This window comes from Anopheles moucheti, chromosome X, assembly GCF_943734755.1.
Source record: "Anopheles moucheti chromosome X, idAnoMoucSN_F20_07, whole genome shotgun sequence".
Lineage (NCBI taxonomy): Eukaryota > Metazoa > Arthropoda > Insecta > Diptera > Culicidae > Anopheles > Anopheles moucheti.
The window spans coordinates 14322550-14347100 of record NC_069142.1 but is presented as its reverse complement, the minus strand read 5'-3'; the positions used below and the strand labels follow the sequence as shown (position 1 = coordinate 14347100).

The 24551-nt window shown below is 42.7% G+C and overlaps 1 protein-coding gene across 3 annotated transcripts; it reads left to right on the top strand.

Moving 5' to 3' along the window:
* The first annotated feature begins 13982 nt into the window (after positions 1-13982).
* Positions 13983-23952, top strand: LOC128307040 (E3 ubiquitin-protein ligase znrf2-like). Of its 3 annotated transcripts, none has more exons than XM_053044753.1 (7): positions 13983-14165; positions 16698-17509; positions 18518-18827; positions 19711-19848; positions 20144-20239; positions 20315-20420; positions 20487-23952. In XM_053044753.1, exons 3-7 carry the CDS (start codon positions 18728-18730, stop codon positions 20542-20544), a joined length of 498 nt encoding a protein of 165 aa, XP_052900713.1. In that variant the 5' UTR covers positions 13983-14165; positions 16698-17509; positions 18518-18727; the 3' UTR covers positions 20545-23952. The 3 variants fall into 3 exon arrangements, with proteins under 3 accessions (XP_052900713.1, XP_052900714.1, XP_052900715.1); XM_053044754.1 differs by lacking the exon at positions 13983-14165 and adding an exon at positions 14926-14997; XM_053044755.1 differs by lacking the exon at positions 13983-14165 and adding an exon at positions 16533-16613.
* The last annotated feature ends 599 nt before the right edge of the window (positions 23953-24551 follow it).

The following is a 24551-nucleotide window of genomic DNA, read 5'->3' as shown; positions in this document are numbered from 1 at the left end:
ACGCTGGAGGAAGCTCAAGCTCTAGTTAGTGAACACGCGGGGAAGCACTCACTCACGCACGATGGGAAGAAGTTTCCTGTCACAATCGCCATGGAGGACAACACCACGATTGTGAAACTCCGTGACTTGCCCCCTGGAGTTCCGGATGCTGTTGTGAAAACAGCATTGTCTGTGTATGGTGAGGTATTTGCTATCACCAGAGAAGTGTGGGAACCGTCAACACGATTTGCAGGGGTTTCCTCTGGAGTTCGACACGTGCGAATGAGGGTAATGAATCCCATAAAATCTTATATTACACTGGGCGACGAAGTGACCGCTGTGTCCTATCCAGGACAACGACAAACTTGCCGTAGCTGTCAAGAACCGGTACATCACGGACTAAACTGTGTTCAAAGTCGGCAATGCCGCTTTAGAGAAACCCTGTCCCAAGAGAAACCGTCGCAAAAGGCATCATACGCTAATGCCTTACGCACAGCACCAACACCACACCACGCCGCTGATGAGCCACTGTTTACTGTCGTCAGCAATAGGAAGATGAAGAAAAAACCTAAATATTCTTCTTTTGCAACGTCCGATCTGAAAACATCTGTGGATGTAAAGCGCGTTGCAGCATCCACATCAAAAATTGCCCAAAGGCTAATCATTCCGATAAGCCGAGTGACATCCGAAGCACTACCACAGAAGGGCATACAAGAGAAAGGTGCAACAAAGGATGAAGCTGCTGCAGTGCTAACGGCTGAACTCGATCCTGCCGTTGGCCCATCTATACTTGTTCCTGCCGCTGCTGTAGTTACAAACGCTCCTGCCGCTGCTCGCAACGGCAATACTGGATGGTCGTTCCAATCCATCCCACCAACACAAGAGAAGGAAGCAGTATTTAAAACTCCGCTCGATATCCCTTCTCGTCCCATTTCCTCCCTCTCCACTGATGAAATGCTTGGCATTAAACGCAAGCAAAATGCGGAGATGGACAACGAGAGTGAATCCTCGTGTTCTTCCACACACAGCCAAGGGAGTGTGACCAAGCGTAAGTCTGGCCGCTCTACAAAAAGGCTCACTTTCACACCACAACCCATGTAAATTTCGTCGTGATGGACTCCAAAGCGGTAGGTGATAATGTTAATAGTACCTACAACTTGGCTACTATTAACATTAATGCAATTTCTAACACGACGAAAATTGATGCTCTCAGAACATTTATCAGGACGACAGAACTGGATATCGTATTTCTTCAGGAGGTATGTGTTCCAGATTTGACGATTCCCGGATTTAGTGTCATTACCAATGTCGACGGTGCGGGGAGGGGTACAGCGATTGCTTTACGTGATCATCTAAAATTTTCTCACGTCGAACGCAGTTTGGACTCGCGTCTGATTTGTCTTCGACTTGAGAATACTGCCACCCTATGCAATGTTTACGCTCCCTCTGGGAGTCAACGTAGAGGGGAGAGGGAAGAATTTTTCGAGCGAACGGTAGCGTTCTACCTGCGAAATGCATGTCAACATGTGATTCTTGCAGGCGACTTCAACAGTGTGTTGGAGTCAAAGGACGTGACGGGAGCGAGAAATTTCAGCCATTCTCTCCGAAACGTAGTAAATAACATGGGTATGTGTGATAGTTGGGAGGCTTTACGAGGTAACTCGGTTGAGTTCTCCTATATCACAAGTGGTTCTGGATCACGTATCGATCGCTGTTACGTTTCGTCGTCGCTTAAGATACAGTTGAGGACGACTCATATGCATGTCCTATCTTTTTCGGATCACAAGGCTCTCACGGTCCGTCTCTGTCTTCCAACTCCACCCAGTCGCATGCGCAGTTACGGTGGCTATTGGCAACTTAGACCGCACATCCTAAACGATGTAAACTTACAGGAGTTTGCAGTGAAGTGGAACTTCTGGACTAGACAACGGAAAAATTACGGCTCGTGGATGGACTGGTGGGTGCAATTCGCGAAGCCCAAAATCAAATCCTTTTTCCGTTGGAAAACAAATGAACGTTACCGAAGTTTCCGTATGCATCACGAACTTCTATACAGAGGGTTGACGTCTTCGTATGAGCGATATCTCACTGACTCTTCTGAGTTAGTGAATATAAATCGCATAAAAGGTAAGATGCTCCTTCTTCAAAGGCGTTTTTCCGAGGAGTTCATGCGCATAAACAACACTCACATATATGGTGAAAGCATCTCAACCTTTCATCTGGGGGAGGAGAGGAGGAGGAGAAGAGTGATCGATAAGGTGAAGGATGCTGATGGATCGGTCTTGACTGATCCGGAAGCGATAAATGCTCATATTGAGGGTTTCTTTACATCATTGTACACAACAGACGACACACACACACCAATTACAGACAAGGCGTTCAAATGCACACGCGTCATCCCCCAAGACTGCGAAACCAACAACAATTGCATGAAGGAGATAACTTCCAGTGAGATCCTCAATGCAATCAAAAGTTCGGCTCCTCGGAAGTCCCCTGGTCCGGATGGAATACCCACAGAATTTTATCTTCGTGCGTTTGATGTAATCAGCCGCGAATTTGGGTTTATTATGAATGAGGCTCTAAACGGAGAAATTCCTCCGTGCTTTGTCAACGGTGTTATAGTGCTAGTGAGAAAGCGAGGAGGTGGACTTGCCATGTCTGCTTTTCGACCGATATCCCTACTTAATGCAGACTACAAGCTTTTGTCTAGGGTTATCAAACATCGTCTTGACTTCATTGTCGGAAAGTGGGAGATAATCTCGACAGCCCAAAAATGTTGCAATAAACCACGCAACATTTTTCAAGCTGTGCTCTCTGTTAAGGAGAGGGTGGTTGATTTGCAGAGAAATCGTAAGTGCGGTAAACTTATTTCCTTCGATCTTTCGCATGCATTTGATCGCGTTGATAGAAATTTTCTTTTTAACAACATGCTTCTGATGGGGTTCAATCCGAAATTGGTGGAACTTTTTCGGAGGATTGGCGAGAAGTCCACGTCTCGCATCCTCATCAACGGAACCCTTTCCTCTTCCTTCCCTATTCGACGTTCTGTGCGTCAGGGTGATCCTCTTTCCATGCACCTATTCATCCTCTACCTGCAACCCCTCATCACGAGACTAGAAGGTATATGTTGCGGCCAAGACGACTTGGTCAATGCATATGCTGACGACATCTCTGTGGTGACTACCTCTCTAGAAAAAATCGAGCGGATCAGAGAGGCCATAGATGCTTTTGGTTTGTGTTCCGGTGCCTCACTCAACGTCAAAAAAACCGAAGCACTTGATATTGGACATGTCACGCAACACAACATCATCAATGTTCCCTGGTTGAGGACTGTAGAAAGGTTGCGACTTCTCGGCATCCTCTTCACTAACAATGTTCGTGAAGCGATGGGGCACAACTGGGACATTGTTATCAATCAATTCCCGCACTTGGTTTGGCTACACCGAATGAGAGACCTTAACCTCATACAGAAGATAACCCTCCTAAATGGGTTTCTTTTGCCTAAGTTATGGTATGTAGCCTCTGTATGTGGCGCCAGAGCCATAGATGTAGCAAAGGTCTCGCTGACGGTTGGATCATTCCTATGGCAAGGATCTGGAGGCATACGTGTGCCTCTCTGCCAACTAGCCTTGCCCCGCAACCGTGGTGGGTTAAATCTGCACATCCCGTCCATCGCAACACAGGCACTGCTAACCAGCAGATATGTCGCAGAAAAGGATTGTCTGCGAGTCGGGGAGCAGCACATCTCGTATGCTGGAAACCCCCCGAACATTAGCGTCAAGTCCATCTCAACAAAATATCCATGTCTGCGAAACGTTATTCTGCAGCTTGCTTACATCCCGGATAAAACGGTTAACATCACAGCCCGAACGATGCGACGAATGCTTGTTGAGAGGCTCCCTGAAGCGAAAGTAGTGCAGGAATCGCAAGCAGTAAACTGGCGATCGGTTTGGGCCAACATCAGCTCAAAAAAGCTTACATCCTCACAAAGATCAGTTCTCTATTTACTGACAAACAGAAAAATAGCGCATGGAGAGTTATTTTTTAAAATGAATAGAGGATCATCAGCGTGCACAGAATGCTCTGGGGTGGATACATTGGAACACAAATTTGCTTTGTGTTCCAGAGTGTCGTCGGCCTGGAGTATTCTGCTGCAAGCCATCCACAACATCGACCCCTCCCTGAACCCTTCTTTCCAATCCCTCCGCTTACCTGTACTAATGAATATTAGTAAAAGTAAGCGGATCCTAATCCTTCGTTTGTTTGCTAACTATATCATCCACATTGTTGGAAACAACAATGCTGTGATTGATATAGAAGTCCTTAAATGTTCATTGTAACCTAGTTTCTTGTTTTCTCCATTTTTTTTTTGTTTGTTCTCCTTGTTTAAATTTTAAGTTAGTATTTAAATATTCGTTTCTTTTTTCTTATTAAATAAATTTAAAAAAAAAAAAAAAAAATACTGTTTTGGTTCGTAAGCACCATGTTTTACGGGCCAGGCGCATGTTTTTCTAAAATAAAAAAATCACTTCACTTAAGTAAGTTAAAATACTTAATATAACTTTAGCGTTATATAAAGTTATACTTTATACATATATGTATTATATAAAGCATATATTATATACTTTAGTTATACTTTATATAATTAGCGCACACACGGACAGTGGTGCTATACCCGCCCGTCTCTCTATGGATGGATCGTGTTCAAAGCGGCAAATAGGTGTAGCTGTATGCGGCTGTGTGTCCGATCCCGAAACGATCGCTCTCACATTCTTATTCTCTCTCCGGCGAAGCTGTGTGCTTACGTTCGCTTCCCTCATCGCTACCCCTGTGCTAAACTATGCGCGCAATCAGATGATTTCCAATCAATGCAATGTTTTGTCAAACAATAGTGCAACTTACTTTATTATTTGCATTATTTGAATGGTTTATTACACAATCTCTCCCAGAGCAAATCCTTCCGATAGGTCGCATGTGTTTGTGCGTATTTGAGTCTTCTTTTTTTTCGCCAGGACACAAAGCAAACACTCGCGGGTATGTATGTGTAAATTACTGCATGATTATTTGCGCTATTTTAATGGATATTACAAAACAGACATCCACACACAGAAACGCCAGTATCAAACGATCCCTACGACCCCGCAACACTTTCCTGGGGTGCGTGTGCCAGTGCACGCATGTGTGTGCATTTTTTATTCGCCCAAAGGAGGAAAAAGTTACCAGAGCGAAGCGCATATACATGTGAGAAAGCTCACTATAATAGTTGCGCTATTTTACTGGATAACTAAAATGAAACCCGCACACAGGAAAGCCCCTCAATTCCTACGACATTTGCGTTTGTATGTCTTCTTTTATGCGCCAGGAGGAAGAACAATCTACCACAGGAATCGAATATCCATTTAAGAAAAACTACACTCAACGTACACAATGTGTTCAATGTGTGATCTCGATGCAATGAAATGTATCGCTCAATGTTGGAGAGGGCCAATCCACTCACTTATATCGTTTAGGAGATCAGTTTTTAACTTCGTGGCGAGTATTTACTCGTTTTATTGCTAATTTATAATTACTTTTCGGTGGGCACACGCGGTGCGTAGTGATTTCGATCGTAACGACGTGCTGGACGTTGGCAAAGGCAGAGAGCGAGATTAAGCTCGCCAACGCTTTTATATTCTGGTGCGAACGTGCACCACTAGCTGTCCTATTCTTCCTCCCTTGCCCTGTCTCCTAATACCCAAGGATCTTTTCTCCTGTTATGTCTTGTTTGCGCCAGGTGGCGTCCTGGTCGCTACAAGTTCTATGTAAAGCGCAAGTATGCCTCCAATAGCACGCTCATCAAATCTATTTCAGCAATTGCAACAGAACCATTTTGAAACTACGTATCGCCTTACGCCTTTCTTAGTTTTATTCTGCAGAACAGCCTTATTTATGTTCCCTTCTTGCAACGTGCGTGGGTATTGTCTTATTCGACAGGAAATAAAATTAATCAACCACACAGAAACGGACATGATATGAGTTGTTTGGTCATGTAAAATAGGCTTTCACAGACTGTTTGGATTGTACCTGTGTGTGTATTTGGATTTTTTAAATCGGTTTTGATATGGACCAATAATATTACATAAAAAATAATAATTTTGACTAATGCCGTTTGACTACGTCAACAGCCTGCCGTGCACATCCCAGAACAGTGCAAGAAGAGCCTGAATTAACACCGCACTCTTCCGAAATCGTGTTGCGTGTTGTTGCTTACCATCAGCATCTGTTGTCACTACATAATCCGGACAAACGGAGACCACGGTTCGAGGGGATTTGGACGCTCATTGCTAAGCTTGGTAGCGGCACAGTATGCTTTTTCGACCGGAAACTACCACACGGACCAAACACACACGGAATGACAACGGTTAAGCTCACAGCGCAAACTGCAACTGTGCGATCAAGTGGTTAGCGTGGCGTGGCAAAAGTAGACATGTTCTGCTGGACCACCATTCAATCCCGTTCCCTCTGATGACACCATTGCCAAGACGGTGTGGTTTTTGTTTATCAAATCCAGAGAGATCGATGTTGATGAAGGTAGCAGGTCTCTTGCTGGAAAGACAAAATGCACCGGTGTGCTTACTGACGGCGTAGAAATATGTCAACGAGCAATTGACGCGAATCAATTGAACAAAGTCAAATCTAACAGGTGGGCTGATAATTGTTTGGCCTATGACAGTAAAACACTTTTTTTTTGCCAAATTATTTTTTTGTATTCAACATACGTCCCTTCAAGGATGATTCACCAATTATAGCGGTCTTTAAATTTTTCGATACCCTTTTTGTAGTAGTATTTGTCCCTTGCCTCAAAAAACGTCTTTGTTTCGGCGATCACCTCTTTATGCGACGAAATTTCTTCTCAGAGGACATCTTTTTGGGATCTAAGAATAGGAATTAGTCACTGAGAGCCAGATCTATGAAATACGGTGGGTGGCGAAGCAATTCGTAGCCTAATTCATAAATTTTTGCCATTGTTTTCACTGGTTTGTGGCACGGTGCGTTTTCTTGACGAAACAAAACTTTTTTTTCTTCAAATGCGGTCGTTTTTTGGCGATTTCGTCCTTCAATCGCTCCAAAAATTTGATGTAATAGTCGCTGTTAATGGTTTTTCCTTTCTCAAGATAGTCGATGAAGATTATTCCTTGCGAATCCCAAAAAATTGACGCCATAACCTTGCCAACTGATTGTTGCGATTTCCCCGCTTTGGAGCAAGTTCATCGCGTCCAGTCCACTCGAATGACTGTCTATTGGACTTTGGAGTGAAGTGGAGAAGCCAAGACTCATCCATGGTAACATATTGACGCAAAAACTCGGATTTATTTCGCTTAAACAGCTCCAAACTCTGCTCCGAATCAAAAAATCCTTGTTGTTTTTGTTCAAATGTGAGCTCGCGCGGCAGCCATTTTGCACAGAGCTATCGCATATCCAAATACTCGTGAAACATATGTCCAACACGTTCCTTAGACATCTTTAGGGTGTCAGCTTTCTCGATCAGCTTCACATTATGGGTGTTCTTAATAATTTTGTGATTTATTTTAATGTTTTCTTCTGTAACCACCTCTTTTGGGCTTCCACTGTGTTCACCGTCCTTAGGGCTCATTTTACCACTTTTAAATTTAGCATACCAATATCTGATGGTTGATTTTGGTAAAGCAGTGTCCGAAGACTCTTCATCAAGCCAACTTTTGGCTTTAACTATATGTTTCCCCTTCAAAAACCAATATTTTATCATTACGCGAAATTCCTTCTTTTCCATGATTACTCAAAGCACAAAAGTTGCGTCACACAAAATGCTCTAGTTCATTAGGTTGTGGCCCGAGTGCTGTCAAATTTGGACAGAATTCCTTTGAAGGTTGGTACAAACGAAATATGATATGGATAAAAATCTTCTAGCGCGATAAATGTGTTAGGCCAAACAATTATCAGCCCACCTGTTACGAAACCTTGCGATTGGGTCTAGGAGGATGAGCTGACGCGAGAAGGTGCATTGTAACTTACAGCCTACGGGTTGGGTAGCGTCTTGCCGAGCAATTTAGGTTCAGATTTAGATTCATTCAGGGCAAATTGTTCGCCATCAGGACTAAGCCAAGAGTTTCTTATAGCTAAAACTAATCTAAATCTAAATTATAAACAATCACGACACGGCTACGTAACAGAAAAGAGAGATTAAATAATACGATAAGTGTTTCATATAAAAGTTCCATGAAAAGTTCGAAAAAATGTGTTAAAGCACTTTCATAATGTTTTGGTTCGTAAGCACCATATTTTACGGGCCAGGCGCATGTTTTACTAAAATTAAAAAAATCACTTCATTTAAGTAAGTTAAAATACTTTATATAACTTTATATAATAGTGCGGGGGCTTCGATAACGGTTGCTGCCGATGATTTATCGTGCTTTTCATTCGTTTTATTACATTTAAAATCATTAATTTGCATATGCGATGCTTAAGGTGGGTGGGTGGATGGTAAAATGCGCCCATCTCGGCTCTATCTTTTTCATTTATTTTCTGATTTTAATACGATGTTGTGCCAGATTCTGCGTTTGATGAGAGGAGCATCATTGTTCGATAACATGATAAGTGTTTCATACGAACGAGCTGTGGAAAGTTCGTAAAATGTGTTAATGCATTTTAATATCCCCTTCGTTCGCAAGCACTATGTGGTACGAACGCAAAGCGCATGTTGTTATACAATAAAAAAAACAACTTAAGTTGAGTATAAAATGTCACATTATTTTATATCACACTACATAATGGTGTACGGAGTTCAATAACGATTGTGGGCAATGTTTTATTGTTCTTTGCATTAGCTTTTGTTTACATTTTAATACATTAATTTGGATTTGCGGTGCGTAAGGTGGGTACGGACCGGGTAATCGGCAAGGCAACGGGACAAATCGCCAGGCTACTATAGGGACCGGACAACAGAACGGACCGGGTAACTGGCCAGGAAACAGAACGGACCGTGCAACTGGCCAAGCACGGCCCGACGGCACTCAATATTTGAAAAGAATCGTTTTGCCCATGTCTAATGCAAATATGCATCCAGTTATGATTTTACATGTCTGACATTCTAGCCAGTGGCGTATTTAGGAGTTCGGAGGCCCTGAGCAACAATAATTTTTGGGCCCCTAATAATAAAGCTTTTATTATTAAATATATCTTACGTTTTATTTGGAAAAGATGGAAAATACATTTTTTTCCTTTATTAAATTCAAATATTACATTTTGTTTAAACTTACTAATTTTAATTTTTTTATGTTTGAATTTTCGTTTAAGTAAAAAAAATTGAAATTATTCTTATATTATTCTAGAAATAGATTCTAGTATTTTTGGAGTGCACTCACTGCACTAGCACAGTTTTTAGCTGCAAAATTGCCTACAAGGTTAAGGGAATGGTTTTTCTGATTTTTTCTCATCTGATGTGCACACATTTGCTGTGCCTTCTGCCGAAGAATGGTCTAGCCCAAGATCGGGGAATTGTTTTATGAAATTATCATGGATTTTACTTGCATACCCGAAACTTGCTTACTTCTTGTTTAGCCCGCTTCCTGAATAAGGTAAATCCTCAACTCTCGGCCTGTCTCAGCTCGGGGCCCCCCACAATTGCTTAGTTTGCTTACCGTTAAACCCGCCACTGATTCTAGCTGCTCTTTACACAGGCCCTGGACTGGAGTATTATTCTGCTGTGTTAGTATTGGGACTTCTTAATGATATTCCGGCGCCAGGAGATGTGCTAGGTGATCAAGAGAAAATCATCAATTAAAAACGATCCTGTCATCAGAGTTATACCATCAACATATCTAAATGATAGAGATAAAAAATCGATTACCTGTGATAAAATGTCTGGATCAAATGTCAAAAATGGAAAATTCCTATTATGACTATTTGAGTTGGTTGTTGGAAAAATGGGCTTTAAAGAATGGAAAAATGACCATTTGTAAAACTGTTTTCCATCCGATAATTGTAACGGAAAATCGCCAAACTCGCATGTTGTTTGTGGTGTAAGGACGTACTAGATCGTGACTGCCATTTTTGGCTTATTAGACATATTTTATTAGATAACCGGATACTCAGTATTTGATACGGGGGATTGACCGTGTGAAGGCCGACGCCGCTACCATCATGCCATCGGGCCGCCTCAGAATACCATTGCATTCACCTCCAGCGAGCTAATTGAAGGATCATTTAATTCCTGTGACCATGAACTTTGCACCCCACCTCAGCTTATGCAGCCAAAATATGGTAATGCTTTCGCGGACTGCCACCATCGCCACCTTGAAGAGGTGCTAGTTGGCGCTTACTTATGATTCGATCGGACTGGAAAGCAATAAACCCGATGCCTTCGAACGGTTGTAAAACTGAAGATGCAATCGATGGCAGTGTTGAGCTGCACGTTTGGGATAATCTGAAAAGGGGAACAGGCGAAAAAGTCAACCAGTTAAAGAAGACTGATCAGTTTCCGTCTTTCGTCCTTTTTCAAAAGCTGCTCTCAGTCTGTCCAATTAGTTCGTATACGGGTTTTTAATGGCACAGTTGAACAACGCGCAATATAGTAATTTAATTCATTAACTTTAGTCATCTTGAAACGTTGAAGAATTGTGCAAGAAGAAGTTCGTTTTACTCTTTGAACAACCTCCAAAGAGTAAAGTTGCACTTCCTCTTGCGCTTTCAAAACGTCCGTACGGGAACATCTTTGCGCCAGGCGTCTCAGTGCCAAGACACCTTCAGTGAGTTTTTGATAAGGTCAGGCGGTCAGATTTCAAGAGCTCTGCATGGCTCTGGAAACCCAACTGACTGACGAGCTAATCCACACTCGGCTCGTTCTTATATAGGCCTGGCCCGGGGGACCATAAAAATGTTGCGAAATTTTCTGCAGGAAACAGGTAATGGTAAAGCGACCCCACCGTTGTGTAAGTGGACAAAAAATCAAAGAGAAAAGGATTCCTAAAAACTTTATAATGCTCTGGGTGCGAACGAGTGCTGAACGAGAACAGCAGGCGAGACCAGTTTTCATGTTTTGATTTTGCGCAAATCCTACATTAGCTGATCATGGCGCAGGCGTTATTCGGGATATACAAATACCAAGATAATTGTATATATAATAAACTTCCTTTTCCCTTAATTTTTCTCGTAGGCATAGGATCAATTAAAAAACAGTTTTTTTTGCCTGAAGTGTTCCAACTCTTCCAATCTCATGTGCTTTTTGTCGTTCGTCTCATCTCATCTTGGTTTGGCATTGGCCCTCAAGAAGAAGCTAGTTACACGGATTTTACTTCCGCGTTCGGCTGTGTTATCCTTTCGCTTCTTGTAGAGAAATTATTGTACTACCGACATGTAACACGAAGGCGTTGTTTTGGGCACGCTGGCTAGGCACTAGGCTGGAGTATTATTCTGCGGTGTTAGTATTGGGACTTCTCATAGATTTTTCGGCGCCAGGAGATGCGCTTGGCGCTCAAGAGAAACTAAAACAATTAAAAGCGATCGTGTCATCAAAGTTATACTAACAACATTTCTGGAGATAATAACAGTTCCAAGGCAGCTTATTCAAAGGGTTCTTGTTGGACAGTTTGAGCATTGTGCAAACTTCTAAATAGCACTTCAATAAACCGCAAACTATCGACGGAGCTGAGCAATGCTCGGCCTTTTATAACCATCTTAAGCGTGCTAGCAAAAAAAAAATGTTGCGCCTTTAATCGATTTGAACCGAGCCCTGGAAGTGAGTCAACTATGAGTACATGATTGCAGCATAAATCCGTAGTATTGTTTACGGTTGTATTGAGGGATGGCAATATTGCTATATAGACAATTACATTATTGTTAACATTACTAATTGCGAAAACAATATAACAATATACAAAGAACTCAACCTGGTACAGGATGTGCTTGCAAAACATGGTACCGGTCATGTGACTGGAGAGCATATTTTTGTTTTATTTCAGGTAATTGTAAGCCCAGCAACTAGCACAATCACAATCGTTTGCATCGTTTGTGGTGATGATAAATAACGAACACTGCACGTGGTAATTAAAGGACCATATAAGTTAACACCGTTAACAATAGGCACAAGGGCATCGAATTGATTACCCTTTGCTGGCGTGCATTTTCTTGTTCTTCACAAAAGTTTTGCATGGATCTGGTCGTCCTGGGGCTATTGTTAGCTCGGACTCTAAAACAATAAATCCGACATTTGCACGGTATTGAATCGTGTTCCTTACAAGATAAAAAAAATGAACATGGCCATGGATAATGAGATGGATGTTCGAGATAATTTATGAGAAACTGGCGAGACATTGAAAAGGGTTATGCGATTTTCTTTTTTTTTTTTTTCTTATGCTGAACTTGCTGATAAAGTCATGGTCTATTTTAAAACAGAACGGATCAAGCTGATCAGGCACCTGATCAAACTGATCAAGTATCTGTTCAAGCTCATCAAGCACTTAACCAAGCTGATCAAGCACCTGATCAAGCTGATCAAGCCGATGTAAGAGATCTGTGTGAACAGTTAAAGGTACTTATGAACCTTAACAGCACGCATAAGTCTCAATAACTGTCGGCAGTACTGAGCTGTGGTGGCCTTTATATAGTGCATCCCGGTCCGCTTGTAGTGAACCTAACATTCAAATCACTAGTAATGAACATTTTTATTGCTTTAGCTTCCTCACATCACGTCTAGCGCCGGCAATTAACCAGCGCAACTATTCGCAGCAATGGCCATAGCGACATACAGATGAACGCGAGAACACATGTGCACGAGACCACAGGCAAAACACGGCGTGACTAACCGAAATGTGTGAGATTGTTTCCAGCTGTTTTACTTATGACGTATGCTTCAACGATTAGTCGCCGCTAGAGAATCTGAACCAGGGCTGATCGTAAATAATGAATGGTCCTTTCCCTTTCCGTTGCGTCGTTGACTTCAAAACTTCATTTGCTTTAATTTTTCTGTAGACTTATTTGCAAACGTAGCCAGATATTCAGTCATTTCTATGGAGGGTTAAGAGTTGGTACCGGTTCTGTCGTGTGAAAAACCAACATAGACATTGTAATCATAATGTAACATAAAGCCGATCTTAGTATTGAATATAATTATAACGGCTAGATATTCTTACGAAAATAATAAAAAAAACATATCTTAATCTAAGTGTAATCATATTAACGGATTTAGCTGGACTTCTCGCTTTCGTCATTTCAAGTGTAAAATCCACTCCAGGAGGTTTCAAAATCTTCTCGTTTTGTTCCGATACAGCTTTTACAGCCAATGTAATGTTAATTCGCACACAAAACAGTGCGAGTTACAGCGAGTAATTATGCTTAGTTGTGGATGCTCAATCATGTCCGGTCGGTAAACGAGCATTTAATATCGGACAAAGTTGTCAAGGTCAAATCAATTGCAAAACATCTTTTAAACATATTGGCATAATTTTTAATACTCTAAACAGTGTCCAAAAATACTATCATTTTACACAGTTATAAAATACAACAAATTCTTTCTAATCGAAATGTATCATGTCCATCCGAAAATAAGCACTTGAAATTAGAACATTTGATTAGGGACTCTACTAGAATTGCCATTAAAGCTACGGAATATGTTGCATTGCAAAAAAATGCCGATATATCGCTGTGTACCGCTTCACATTTGACTGACTGTAAAAACAATTTCACCACACCACGGCGGAACGGTAACCGGACCGACCGTTCCCTGACCATGATTGTAGTGATGGCCCAACTCATACTCGAACCGACGGTCAACCATCATTCGCACACCCATACATACTACCGCGCGCGCGTGCGAAAGAAAAACACACAGAATTGGGCTCTCGATACACGCTAGTGTGTGTGTCGTGTGCGCTCGAGACGGTGTGTTCGGATGCTCTGGGGTGTGCGAGAGTGTGTTTGAAAGATGCAAAGATAGCCCGTGGTCCCCGCAGCGCCCGTACCGAAGAAAAGCATCATTCTGTGCAGAACGCGAACAGTGCCGTGTCGCAAACAGGGGAGCAGCAGCAGCAGCAGCAGCAGCCAGTTGAAGTCAGTTTGGTAGCACTCCCCCCTACATCGCGGTGTTCAAAATTGTCCGTTTGTGTAACATAAAGGCAAGGAAAATTTACCGTACGGACGAGAAGTCGTCTTTCTTGCACGTCTCGTGCACGATGGTAAGTTGTAATCCCAACACCTCAACGCAAAGTCCTCCCTTCGTGTTTCGATGAAGGTTTGGCATTACCGTATGTTGCACAGGGTATAAAAGCGAGGAGTAGGTTGGTGGGCACACCACAACCACACACACATACACGGGCACCCAAATTCCAATATGCAGTCGCCTCGTTTGTGCATGTGGATTTCTGTACGTGTGTATGCCACCTTCCTTCTCCCCAATTCTTTCCTACATCAATCAGTTCCACCTCAACACATTGGCAACACAACCCTCCTTTGTTCGGCCATCCATTTCATGTTAAACCGCTTCCAACATACCTCCTTCCCCCTGTCCCCTCGATACCGTCCCGAAGACGACGAATTTCATCAGCAACGCAATAGTAAGTGCTTGTGCTCGTTTTCGTTCGGATCGGATACCTAGCACGGTGCTTCAAATTCTTCCAAGTTTTGTTGTTGTTTGTGTTAATTACCGTCAGGACGTTTTTCGCCCTAACGCGCTTGTCAAATTCCACCGTAAAAGGGCTTGGAGTAAGTCCAGCATCCTCTTCTATAGTCCAGTGCAGAGTTGTCAGAACAACAAAAGCTCAATTTCGCAGTAGGCTATGCTGTATAGATGGGTACCAAAGTGAATTCCCTTCGTTTCGTCGTACATAGGTGTGCAGAGAAGGGCCCACTGTGTAGAGGAGTTACTGGTGTTGGTGTGCCCTAAGTAAGGGACAAAATTTCCTACAATTCAGCAGAAAACACAGACAGCATACAGTAGAAAGAATTGCGAGTAAATTCGCCTACACATCAAGAGGAGATACATCTCTAGGAAAGGTGCTCCACAATCAGGTTTGACAGTCACCCATACTAGCTATTGTTCAATTTCGTACAACAAACTCATTACGAGATATATCTGCATCTGTATGTTTGTCTAGTTGCTCTGAAAGTGTGTTCTAGTTTACTTTATACGCGTTTAGCAATAGTTCTCAATAATTCTGTGTGACAAAGCAGTTGACGTACATCCTTTTCAACGCATTACATTATTTCCGTGTTCCAAAACCGTGGTAGGCTGTGTGCGAAGGTGCGTACATTGTACGCATCGACACAGTGTTTTATTGCGCTTGTGTGGGTGCAACTGTCTGCCTGATCCGGAACGTTCCTTCTAGTAGGCAGAGAGCTACTTCGTTCGGTTTTCCGGTATATTCGTCTAGTGTTATTATTATCTTTAGCTTGAAAACGATCAAAGAATCCGTCTCACACATTTACACTTACAATAATTTCAAAGGAAATGCTTTTCAAGTGCTGTTTATTATTGCGATTCTTTTGCATCTCATCTTGACGTTTCAGTGATTCAAAGTGTTCCAATCGTAGCCATCATCTGCCTTGTGTTTTTACTCTCTCTCTGTAGCGATTGCAGATGTGTATAGATCAAACTATATTTAATTGTTCCGTGTACCCAGAAGTCAATCGGTCAGCGCAATAGGAAGAACCACAATCTCTCTCTCTCTGTCACTCGTCAAAGTCGTCTTTAAAGATTGTCGCTGTAACGTGGTTGCCCTTATTTCGTTATCAAAAAGGCAAACAACAACAGCATCCTCTGATCCCCTAGCTTCCCAAGCACCCCTATCACTGTTTCTTTCTAAACTCCGCACAGAAACATTAAATATATCAGACGCGAGATCATTAATCGGGCGGGAAGTGTAGTGTGAATACGCACTTTGGTTTTTGTGTGTTCATCGCGATCTTGAAAAAAATCACTCTGAGCATGTGTGTGAAAGAATTAGCATCTTTTACTGAAACTGATGCTATTCCCAAAGAATCCATGTCAGAGCTGGCTGAATCGTGTATTTCTTTTTGCTTATCTCGCTTCTAATTTAGTTATGTAGTGGAATTCAGGTTTTGTAGTTTATTGTTCTTTCACGGATTAGTTTTCATGTGCACTATTCCGCTGGTGGTGTCTCTGTTTTTCTTGTACGGTTTCGAAGTGCTCCAAACCGGTCCACGCCGTTACCCTAAGGCGTACTTTGTTTTTGCAAGAACTCGCGGCCACACGGGCCGTTTAACCTGTCAAACTGTTCTCCCCGCTTCAAGCAAGACCAAGAAATCTTTCTTTATTTCCGCGATTCCAGAACCCGGAACTGATCCGTCAATATGCCCACACAATCAACATAATAAATATATAATGCACATATCCGTTACGCAGCGTTACAATAACGCTTAATAAAAATGCGTTTTTTCTCGTGATTGGTTTGTGCTGGCCTTATGACTTTATTCACAAAACCGTGTGTTGTGTTTTTGTGGGTGCGAACTTGACAATTTTCACCTAAAATTCTCGGTGTGCGAGCGAGAACAATCAAGATGGAACAAGGTGACGGAGCGAATATTTTTGCTTATCTGGCACACATTAGAAGAATTATGTGTTTTTGGACGAGTTTGTCCAAACTGTCGAATGTACGGCGTGCATGGTACGGATGCACGCAATAAGCAACAATTTTATTTATTAATTGTGTTTTTACATTTCTTTCTTTCTTCCTCTTTCATTCACACAGGGTACCTATTTGCAGTTGGGAACAGCTTGGTGAATTCACGACAAGAAAAATAGATACACAAAACGCGTTCTTGTTTAGTTTTATTTTCCGTTGTTGTTTTCAATTTGACGTCGTTTCTCGATGTGTGCCTATGTGGGTGAATTGTGAATAGTGAAGACTTGGGTGTGCATGAGTGTTCTTGTCGTTTTTGCAAACTCAGCAAATCTCGCTGGGTGAGATGCGAAATTTGTACTTGATCTGACCCGATCTTCAACCAGGGTTTTTTTTGCGGTGCGGTGGAATGGTGGCCGGTGGATACAAGCGTTTGGAGGTGAGTTTGTGCTACTCCTTCCCGCTCCGTCAGCAACTTCTGTGGTAGATGATTAGGGGTGGTTTGTGAGCCAGCCGGGCCAGTATGACGATATGGCATCATTGCTATAATAGTGCGTGAAGATCAAGAGCGAAAGCGAGAAAATCCCCCAGTGAGCAGTGGCCGCCAAGACCTGGCTCACCGTTATTGTGCGAGTGTTTTTGTAGTTCGGTAGCCGCCGTTTGGTCTTAAAAACCTCTGGTGGAAAACAGGGCAAGAAGTATTCCGAAGCCGTGCCCGTGTGTGTGTGTTCGTGGCCGGGGGGGAAAACCCAAGAAAGCAGATTTCGCAAGGTGAGCTCCAGTGAGAAAACGTGACGAGTGAGCCCTCAGTGAGCCAGTGAGCAGCGCACACTTCAAGCAACAAACGTCAAATACACCACACAACATTTCTGCAGTTGCAGTGTAAAAAGCAGCCCCATCGTATGCGCCCGCGTGTGTTTGTGTGTGTATTATAAATACGGGTGAGCAAGCAAAACCCCCTTGTGAAATAATCATTATTGGGCTTTCCCTATACTCCACCCCCGCCTCCCACCCCCCCCACCAACCCCCCATAGGTGGGCCAAAGAAGAACACGGCGCAAAAGAATCTATGCCGTGCTCCTACTCCCATCCTAGTCTGTTCTTCCCCGGCTGCAGCTTCTTCACCCCCCAAATGGGGAACTAATTGTCGATCAACACACACCCACATTCACAACCGCAGAGGCTACATAACCCAGCGTGTTCAACCTAGCAAGCAGCAAAAAAGCGGAAGCCAATTACAACACGGTTGTGCACAGTGAGCTGCCCCGTTGTCCCTGTTCTTGTTGATCTAATAAACGGGTCCCAGGGAAGCGTGGGGGTGAATGGTAACCTAAGTGCTCCGCATATCTCCACTCGGGAGTGTCGGTGTGTGTTTGAGTTTTACGAGGCACAGAGGCCACTGCACGCTTTGTCTAGCTGTCACAGCTGCGTCGCCAGGAGAACGACACAGACTGAAGGTTGTGCAGGAGATGAAGGTGAAGGCGGCTGTGTGCGGTCTAACAGCGTCAATTGGTTGGTGCATCTCTTCAGAATAATCTCTGGCGCCCGAGTGTTTGCCGAAACCGAATGCACCACCCAGGAAGCATCCGACATCGTGCCCGTCGTACGATTCTTTGTTGTCTAGCGATTTGGCAATGAGAGGTTTACTACCCTCATGGAAGGAAACTCCTGCACCGTTACTGGCACCAATCAACACCCTCAGTCGACTATCAACACACAAACATACCCTTACAATGTCCCATTCGTCCCAAATAGTGACAAACTTGTCGGGTGCAAATGGAAGGAACGACCTCACAAGAAGCAGCAGCAGCAGCCATCTTCTTGAAATGTTTTCCCCCTCTTTTCCTACTATCCTCAAACATTCTCCTCACTGGCAAATGCGTGTTAGGTGTCTCTGGGATTAGTAGCACTGAAACGATGTTTCCTTTCTAATTTGTTGTTCCATTGTAGAAGATCGATTCCGCAGTAGGCGTTTTGTGATATAAACCGTCATCAGAGCGAACCACACTGCGGAGAAGGTGAGGCGGAGACCTGTACGTTTTTGGTGACAACAACAATAGCAACAGCAGCTAGTGGTCGGGACGATAATAGAACGCAGCCGGTACGGCCCAAAACTTTTCAGGCGGCAAGTACCGTGTGCGTTTGAATGAACCCGAGGCAATGGGAATAAAAGCGAGCACCGCGAACGGTGGACAGCAGAGTCCCAGAGCACGCACCTTCTCCACCAGCAGCAGCAGCGACGTCGTGTCCGGCACGGCAGGTAATGGTTGCGTCCTTGTTTTATGTGCGGTACTCTGTGTCTCATTCACTGGTAATTTCCAGGGGAGCAGAACAAAAAACCATGCCAGCTCGCGAGCCGTGTATTAGAGATGTACGCAAAGAGTAAGAGTCAGAAGGGGAAGTGAGTTAAAACTTTGACTCTTTGGCTCAGCACGAAGAGTTTGTTCCTCGAATTCTACTACTCCTTTATGTGCTCAACTCACTCACTCCCTTTGCGTCGACTAGTGATGGACTCTTTTGAGATTTGATGCACCGTCCTTTCGGAATTCTGATCACAATTCTAATAATCGTTACGGAAAGAAGAATTCAAACACATTATATTATTATTAACACTTCAATAGAGTGTTTAAAAATAGAAAGAGAATGACAAATCGCTTGTTGATCGCGCTTCACTCCTAATCAGAATTCGTTTTGGAATCACTAAAGAGCGCGTCACAAGTCGGCGATAGGGGACTAAAACAGAGTGAATGAGTTGAGACAGTAAGGGCTAGTAGCTTAAAGATTAATTTAGTATATGCGGCTCCGTTTACCTACACTCCTCTGCTCTGATTCAACTTAATGCAAACTGTGTGATTATATGCATCTCTATAATTGTATTTGTTTTGTCACTGTATCGCTACCATGGCACGTACCATCACACATTACTCGGTCGCTCCATTGTGGACGTTGCTGGAGGGCTATTTGTCACTAGTTGTGCTTTGCGTAGTAGTTTCTCCGTGTGTTATTCGTGCTTTTCCACCATCGGATCCATCCCATTCCTGGAACATACATCCTTTTCTCATTCATAACAGCCCATCAGTTTCCTCCACTCATCTCATATCGCGCGGTTTCAACAACCTTCGTATGTTCTGTTTTCTCTGTAGGCGCACCGTACGATATGTCATCCGCTAATCCCGATCCCGATAGTAGCTCAGCGGAAGAAAATGCCGCGGCTAGTGCTCCACTTGCTTTGGGAAGAGTGTACGCAACATCACTACCTACTCATATCTGGTCAATAAATGGTGAGTGTGTATCCAATTTTTTTCTTCTCTCCTTTCGCGGTAAATGGCAAAGTACAAACCGGAAACATCATGCACATATTCATGCATACGCACAAGCAAAAAGGGCAAAACTGAAACATAAACATGTATACCTACGCTCTGGGTGTTGCTTCATTGTGTGCGCGAGGGAATATTTTTTTTATTGGTGCAGCTTCCATTCAAGGATTCGAGTACTGAGGAATCTTTCTTGTTTTTTGTTCAATTTTCCTTTTGGTCGCACCGTTTCTCATTCTTTTTATCTTATTTTTCTCCGCAGGAATAAAATGTCCAGTATGTAGCAAATTTGTGACGCCTGATGACCTTGAGTGTCATTTAGTAATGTGCCTAACGAAGCCTCGTCTATCATATAATGGTTAGTAGTGAGTGCAAGGACCAACAATTAACCCTGTAACAATATGTTTGTCTTTCCTTCTCTTCTCCCATGCAGAGGACTGTTTAGCTGATGCAAAAGGCGAGTGTGTCATTTGTTTAGAGGATTTATGTCCTGGTGATATCATTGCTAGACTACCATGTTTATGCATCTATCATAAAGGGTAAGTAAAGATTTCAGCACGCAACAACGGTTTCTAACCAATTGATTTCGTCTTACCAATCTATAGATGCATTGACAAATGGTTTGAGGTGAATCGTAGCTGCCCGGAGCATCCTGGTGATTAGTGGAATTCCAATGTGTAACAAATGCAAGAACTAAACTTTAAACAAACAACTCAAACACACACACACACACACACACACATGAAAGCTATCGCCCCGAACCTTCCTTTTTACACCCTTCCAAGGTCTGTTGAGTATATTCAATAGACCTTGTCCTCCTCGGAACAAAAATTGCTTAGTCCGTGCGCGAGAAGGACATTAAACAAAAACAATGGAACGGATAGATAAGGATTAGAATCGAAGGATAAGCAAGGTATTAGAATGATATAATATACGACGGAAACGGAACGTGGGTTGATTGGTGCAGGAGCAAAGGATGGTGTGTGGTGGGTAGGATGCTACGGGAACGCAAAATCGTTCGAAACCCACAAAAACATGTTTTTTTGTCTTTTTTAAAAAATTGTGCTAAATTTTTGTTTAGTCTTGTTATTATTCACGGATGGTTAGTCGCGCACGGGCGAATCAAGAGAGAAATACAAATTTCCTTCCCCTGCGAGATGTTACATAGCGACCTTCTCCCCCACCACTCTTTGACCGCTTCGGGAACAAGGGGGAAAGGTGATAAAACGATAATACAACGATGGAATGATGCTTTCGTATAACCAATAGAAAAGAAAAAAAGCCCGAGGGCAATAAGCTTTAATTCAATTTTAAACATTAAACTTGATATTCCTTTTTTCTTTTATTGATTGGCTTTGATTTACTTTGTGCTTTGGATTGTAGAATATTGTTTTGAAACTTTGACAAAAGTACGTTACTCCTTACTCAGCTCTAAACCTAGCCACTAGGAGCTTTTATGAAAAGCATCAATTTTGATTTAATTTCCCCTTTCAAATAATTTGTCCATTTTTCCTGCTAGTGTAGTTTATATTTACAATTTTGTGCGCGCACGCATTGATTTGCAGTAGAGGATATGAGTTTCGTGCAAACAAAAAAAAAAGCTGCAAGATCTCTTATTTCTGTGCTGGTTTTTTTTTTTGTTTTATTTGGAATTATGCTAAGCCATACCACACCATACCTAGGGGAAAAGGGCGAAAGCACTTACCCGGAACACAGGAAAACATATGAAGCAAAAGAACATACTTTAACAAAAAAAAATGATAACAACACAATACAAAGCGAAAAACAAGCAGCAAAAAAACACAAACACACACGTATGAAAATTCGACTAGCTAGCGACATATGTCAAAAACAAAACCCCCCGGATTAATATAACCCTTTCCCTGTATATAATGCTGATTAGAAGAGCGGTCTGCAACCAGGCAAGGACCCAGACACCCAGAACAGGTCTATTCACACCCATACAACCAACAGTACACACATACCAGATGCCTGATGATGGGATTCCCTCGATGTGTGGTCGTGGGAAACGAAATTTTAGTCACTGGTTTGTCCCAGTAGGGAGAAAGATAGGCAAGCGATAAAGCCGAGCAAAATGTGTGTGCCTCACTAGAGCGAAGATTGGCTGAATTTATCCAGCGCCCATCCCTCCCGAGAAACTCCTCCGGGAAGGAAGGAAAAAGGTGTTTTCACTTGTGAGGATAAAGAACTCGGAGGTTTTTTTTTTTTGTTGTATTTGGATCGAATTCGCGCGACAAGTCGGCTATTTATTGCTAATAAAGGGGTTGAATTAGTAAAATTTGCCAAGCGATCAGGGCGTCCCGGGCCTCGTTAGGTGACGTAGCAGGTGTGTGTATGTTGAGTGAGCTGATACGTTGGTGAGCAGGGGGCATGTAAATAGTTAACGGAAAGATAGTCGGAACAGTCTAAAAGAATATCCAGGGCAAATGAGCAAAAAATAGTGTGTGTGCGTACGCGCGCGTGCATGTGCAAGCCAACGGTGCTAAAACATAAACGAGAATTAAGAAACGCATATAGCAATATATAATAGCAGGGATATATAGTACGGCAACGCTGTGTGTGCGCCAAACGACAGGTGGAGATAAGAGAATCTGTTGATGTTTTTGGTTTTAAATAAGTTTCCCAATGTTCCGTTTTTCGGCGCTAAGTGTGATACGACATATTAGGAGGGGTGATTTTTAAGGGCGCCTTCGCGTGAAATAAGGGTGTAATTATGGTACGCGGAAACAAATCGTTGCAGTATGAACGCAAACCAAACATTATACATACCGATAATATAGCGGGTTATTCTTTTGAAGGAAAACAAAAACAGACACACAGCAGAGCTGCTATCAATGGCAATTGGGGAAAAAAGAGGGGAAGCTTAGGTGTGTTTAGTGATATCAAACTTATACCCCTGTGGCTGATAGCAGCAGGTACAAGCGAAGGGCAACAAGAAGATGATTGGCAAATCGGACGCTATAAACACAGCAAAACAAGCAATTTATCTGCTTCTCTCACGTTTTGCTTCATACACCCTCATACGACTTTAGCAGGGAACATGTAAGTCGCTCGTAATATCTAGCTGTTTAGGTTTATTCCTTCGCTCAGTTCAGGCTGCTAACAATAGCTATTCCAACTGATCGCTTTATAGACACTTTTGGTTGCGTGAAGAGAAGGCCTTTAGAGAACAAAGTCTTATGCCGAAACTATTCATTTATGCCACGTCTAACCAATATATAGCTACCAGCTGATCTCATCCGGTGCCATTAGGGGTTTCATCGTTCGTTAGCGCCTTAATCCTTCCCTTACTAAGCTTCAGCGCCTTGTCCTCAGGCCAATTAGGGTCGTTCCAACCGTTCATGCAATTGGTTGGGTGGTGTTTGTAGCGTTCGAGTAGTCGCTTAAGCAATCCGCATAGTGCTGCCCGGCTGCTGTTGGATAAAGGGGAGTAAAGGCTACCGAAGTTTAGTAACTTTACGCAACAGCACACACGCTCACGTGCGCACACACACACACATACATACCCTTTAACTGAATAAACGTTAGGGCCTTTATTTGATAGAGATCACACACATACACGGAGAGATCATGTGCGATCCAATATTTTCTCCTTTTTATGTTTTTGGTGCATATAGGGCGAAAGACAAAAAATCGGTTTAATTTGTTTTGTAATACAATACAATAAAACATAAAATCTAGAAAAGTATGAGTCGAGGAAGGAAAAGTAAAAAAAAGAACACGAAGCAAAATCTTCTATAAAGCATAATGATTGTGATTGATTGTTCAAAAGCTATATTTTTTACCTTGTTTAAAAGAAAATATTCGCCGTAAGAACAGTTCTCTTATCCTCTTTGGGGATTAATTTTGCTTTTTTTTTAATTTGTATCAAACAAAAACAGAAATATGAATCGTGCGCACCCGCGAGAAATGCAGAGATAACGGTTAAAGATGTATGAACACGGGAAAGCGGGTTTTATGGAAGGAAGCTGAGAATGGAAATAGAACGCAAGTAGCGCGTCGTACGAACGAGATCTGCTGTAAATAAAACTTTACACTTTGAACTGGAAATTGTTTTTTTTTTTATTATTATGCTTAAAGAGGATATGAAAATTGTGTGAGAATTGTGAGACCGCTATAAAAGCCTAGTGTTTAGGAGCTTAGGGGCGCTGTTAACGGTGGTGACATTTCTTTTTGTTTTCTGTTGTATGAGCTGAAGACAACCTAGCCTGGTCAAGCTTTCAAAAGCGCCGAGGGAAGTTAAAAAAAAAGGCCGAACGTGTGTCACGAACTTTAGAGAATCCAAATCATGCCGTGCAGGATTTGCACGCAAGGGAACAAGTGTGTTTGCATACATACTCTGTCCTTTACCTTACACTTCTAACGAGAAGTCATACGGAATGAGGCAACCTAGTAAGGAAGAGGGGCGCCAAAGGATCATCATCTCAAGGAGGAAACGGTTGATGATTATTGGTGCGAATGGCCGAGCGTGATAATGGCGGCTGGGGCACTGGGCTCTTGTTCTAGTTCTTTACGCATCCCTAACGCATCCACTATCACGTTATTATAGTAAAAACGAATAGAGCAACGAAACGACAACGGTAAAACTAGCGAATGAGAAACAAAAACCAGGGACCGAGACGTGAAGCTAAAAAACAGTAACGCCCAAG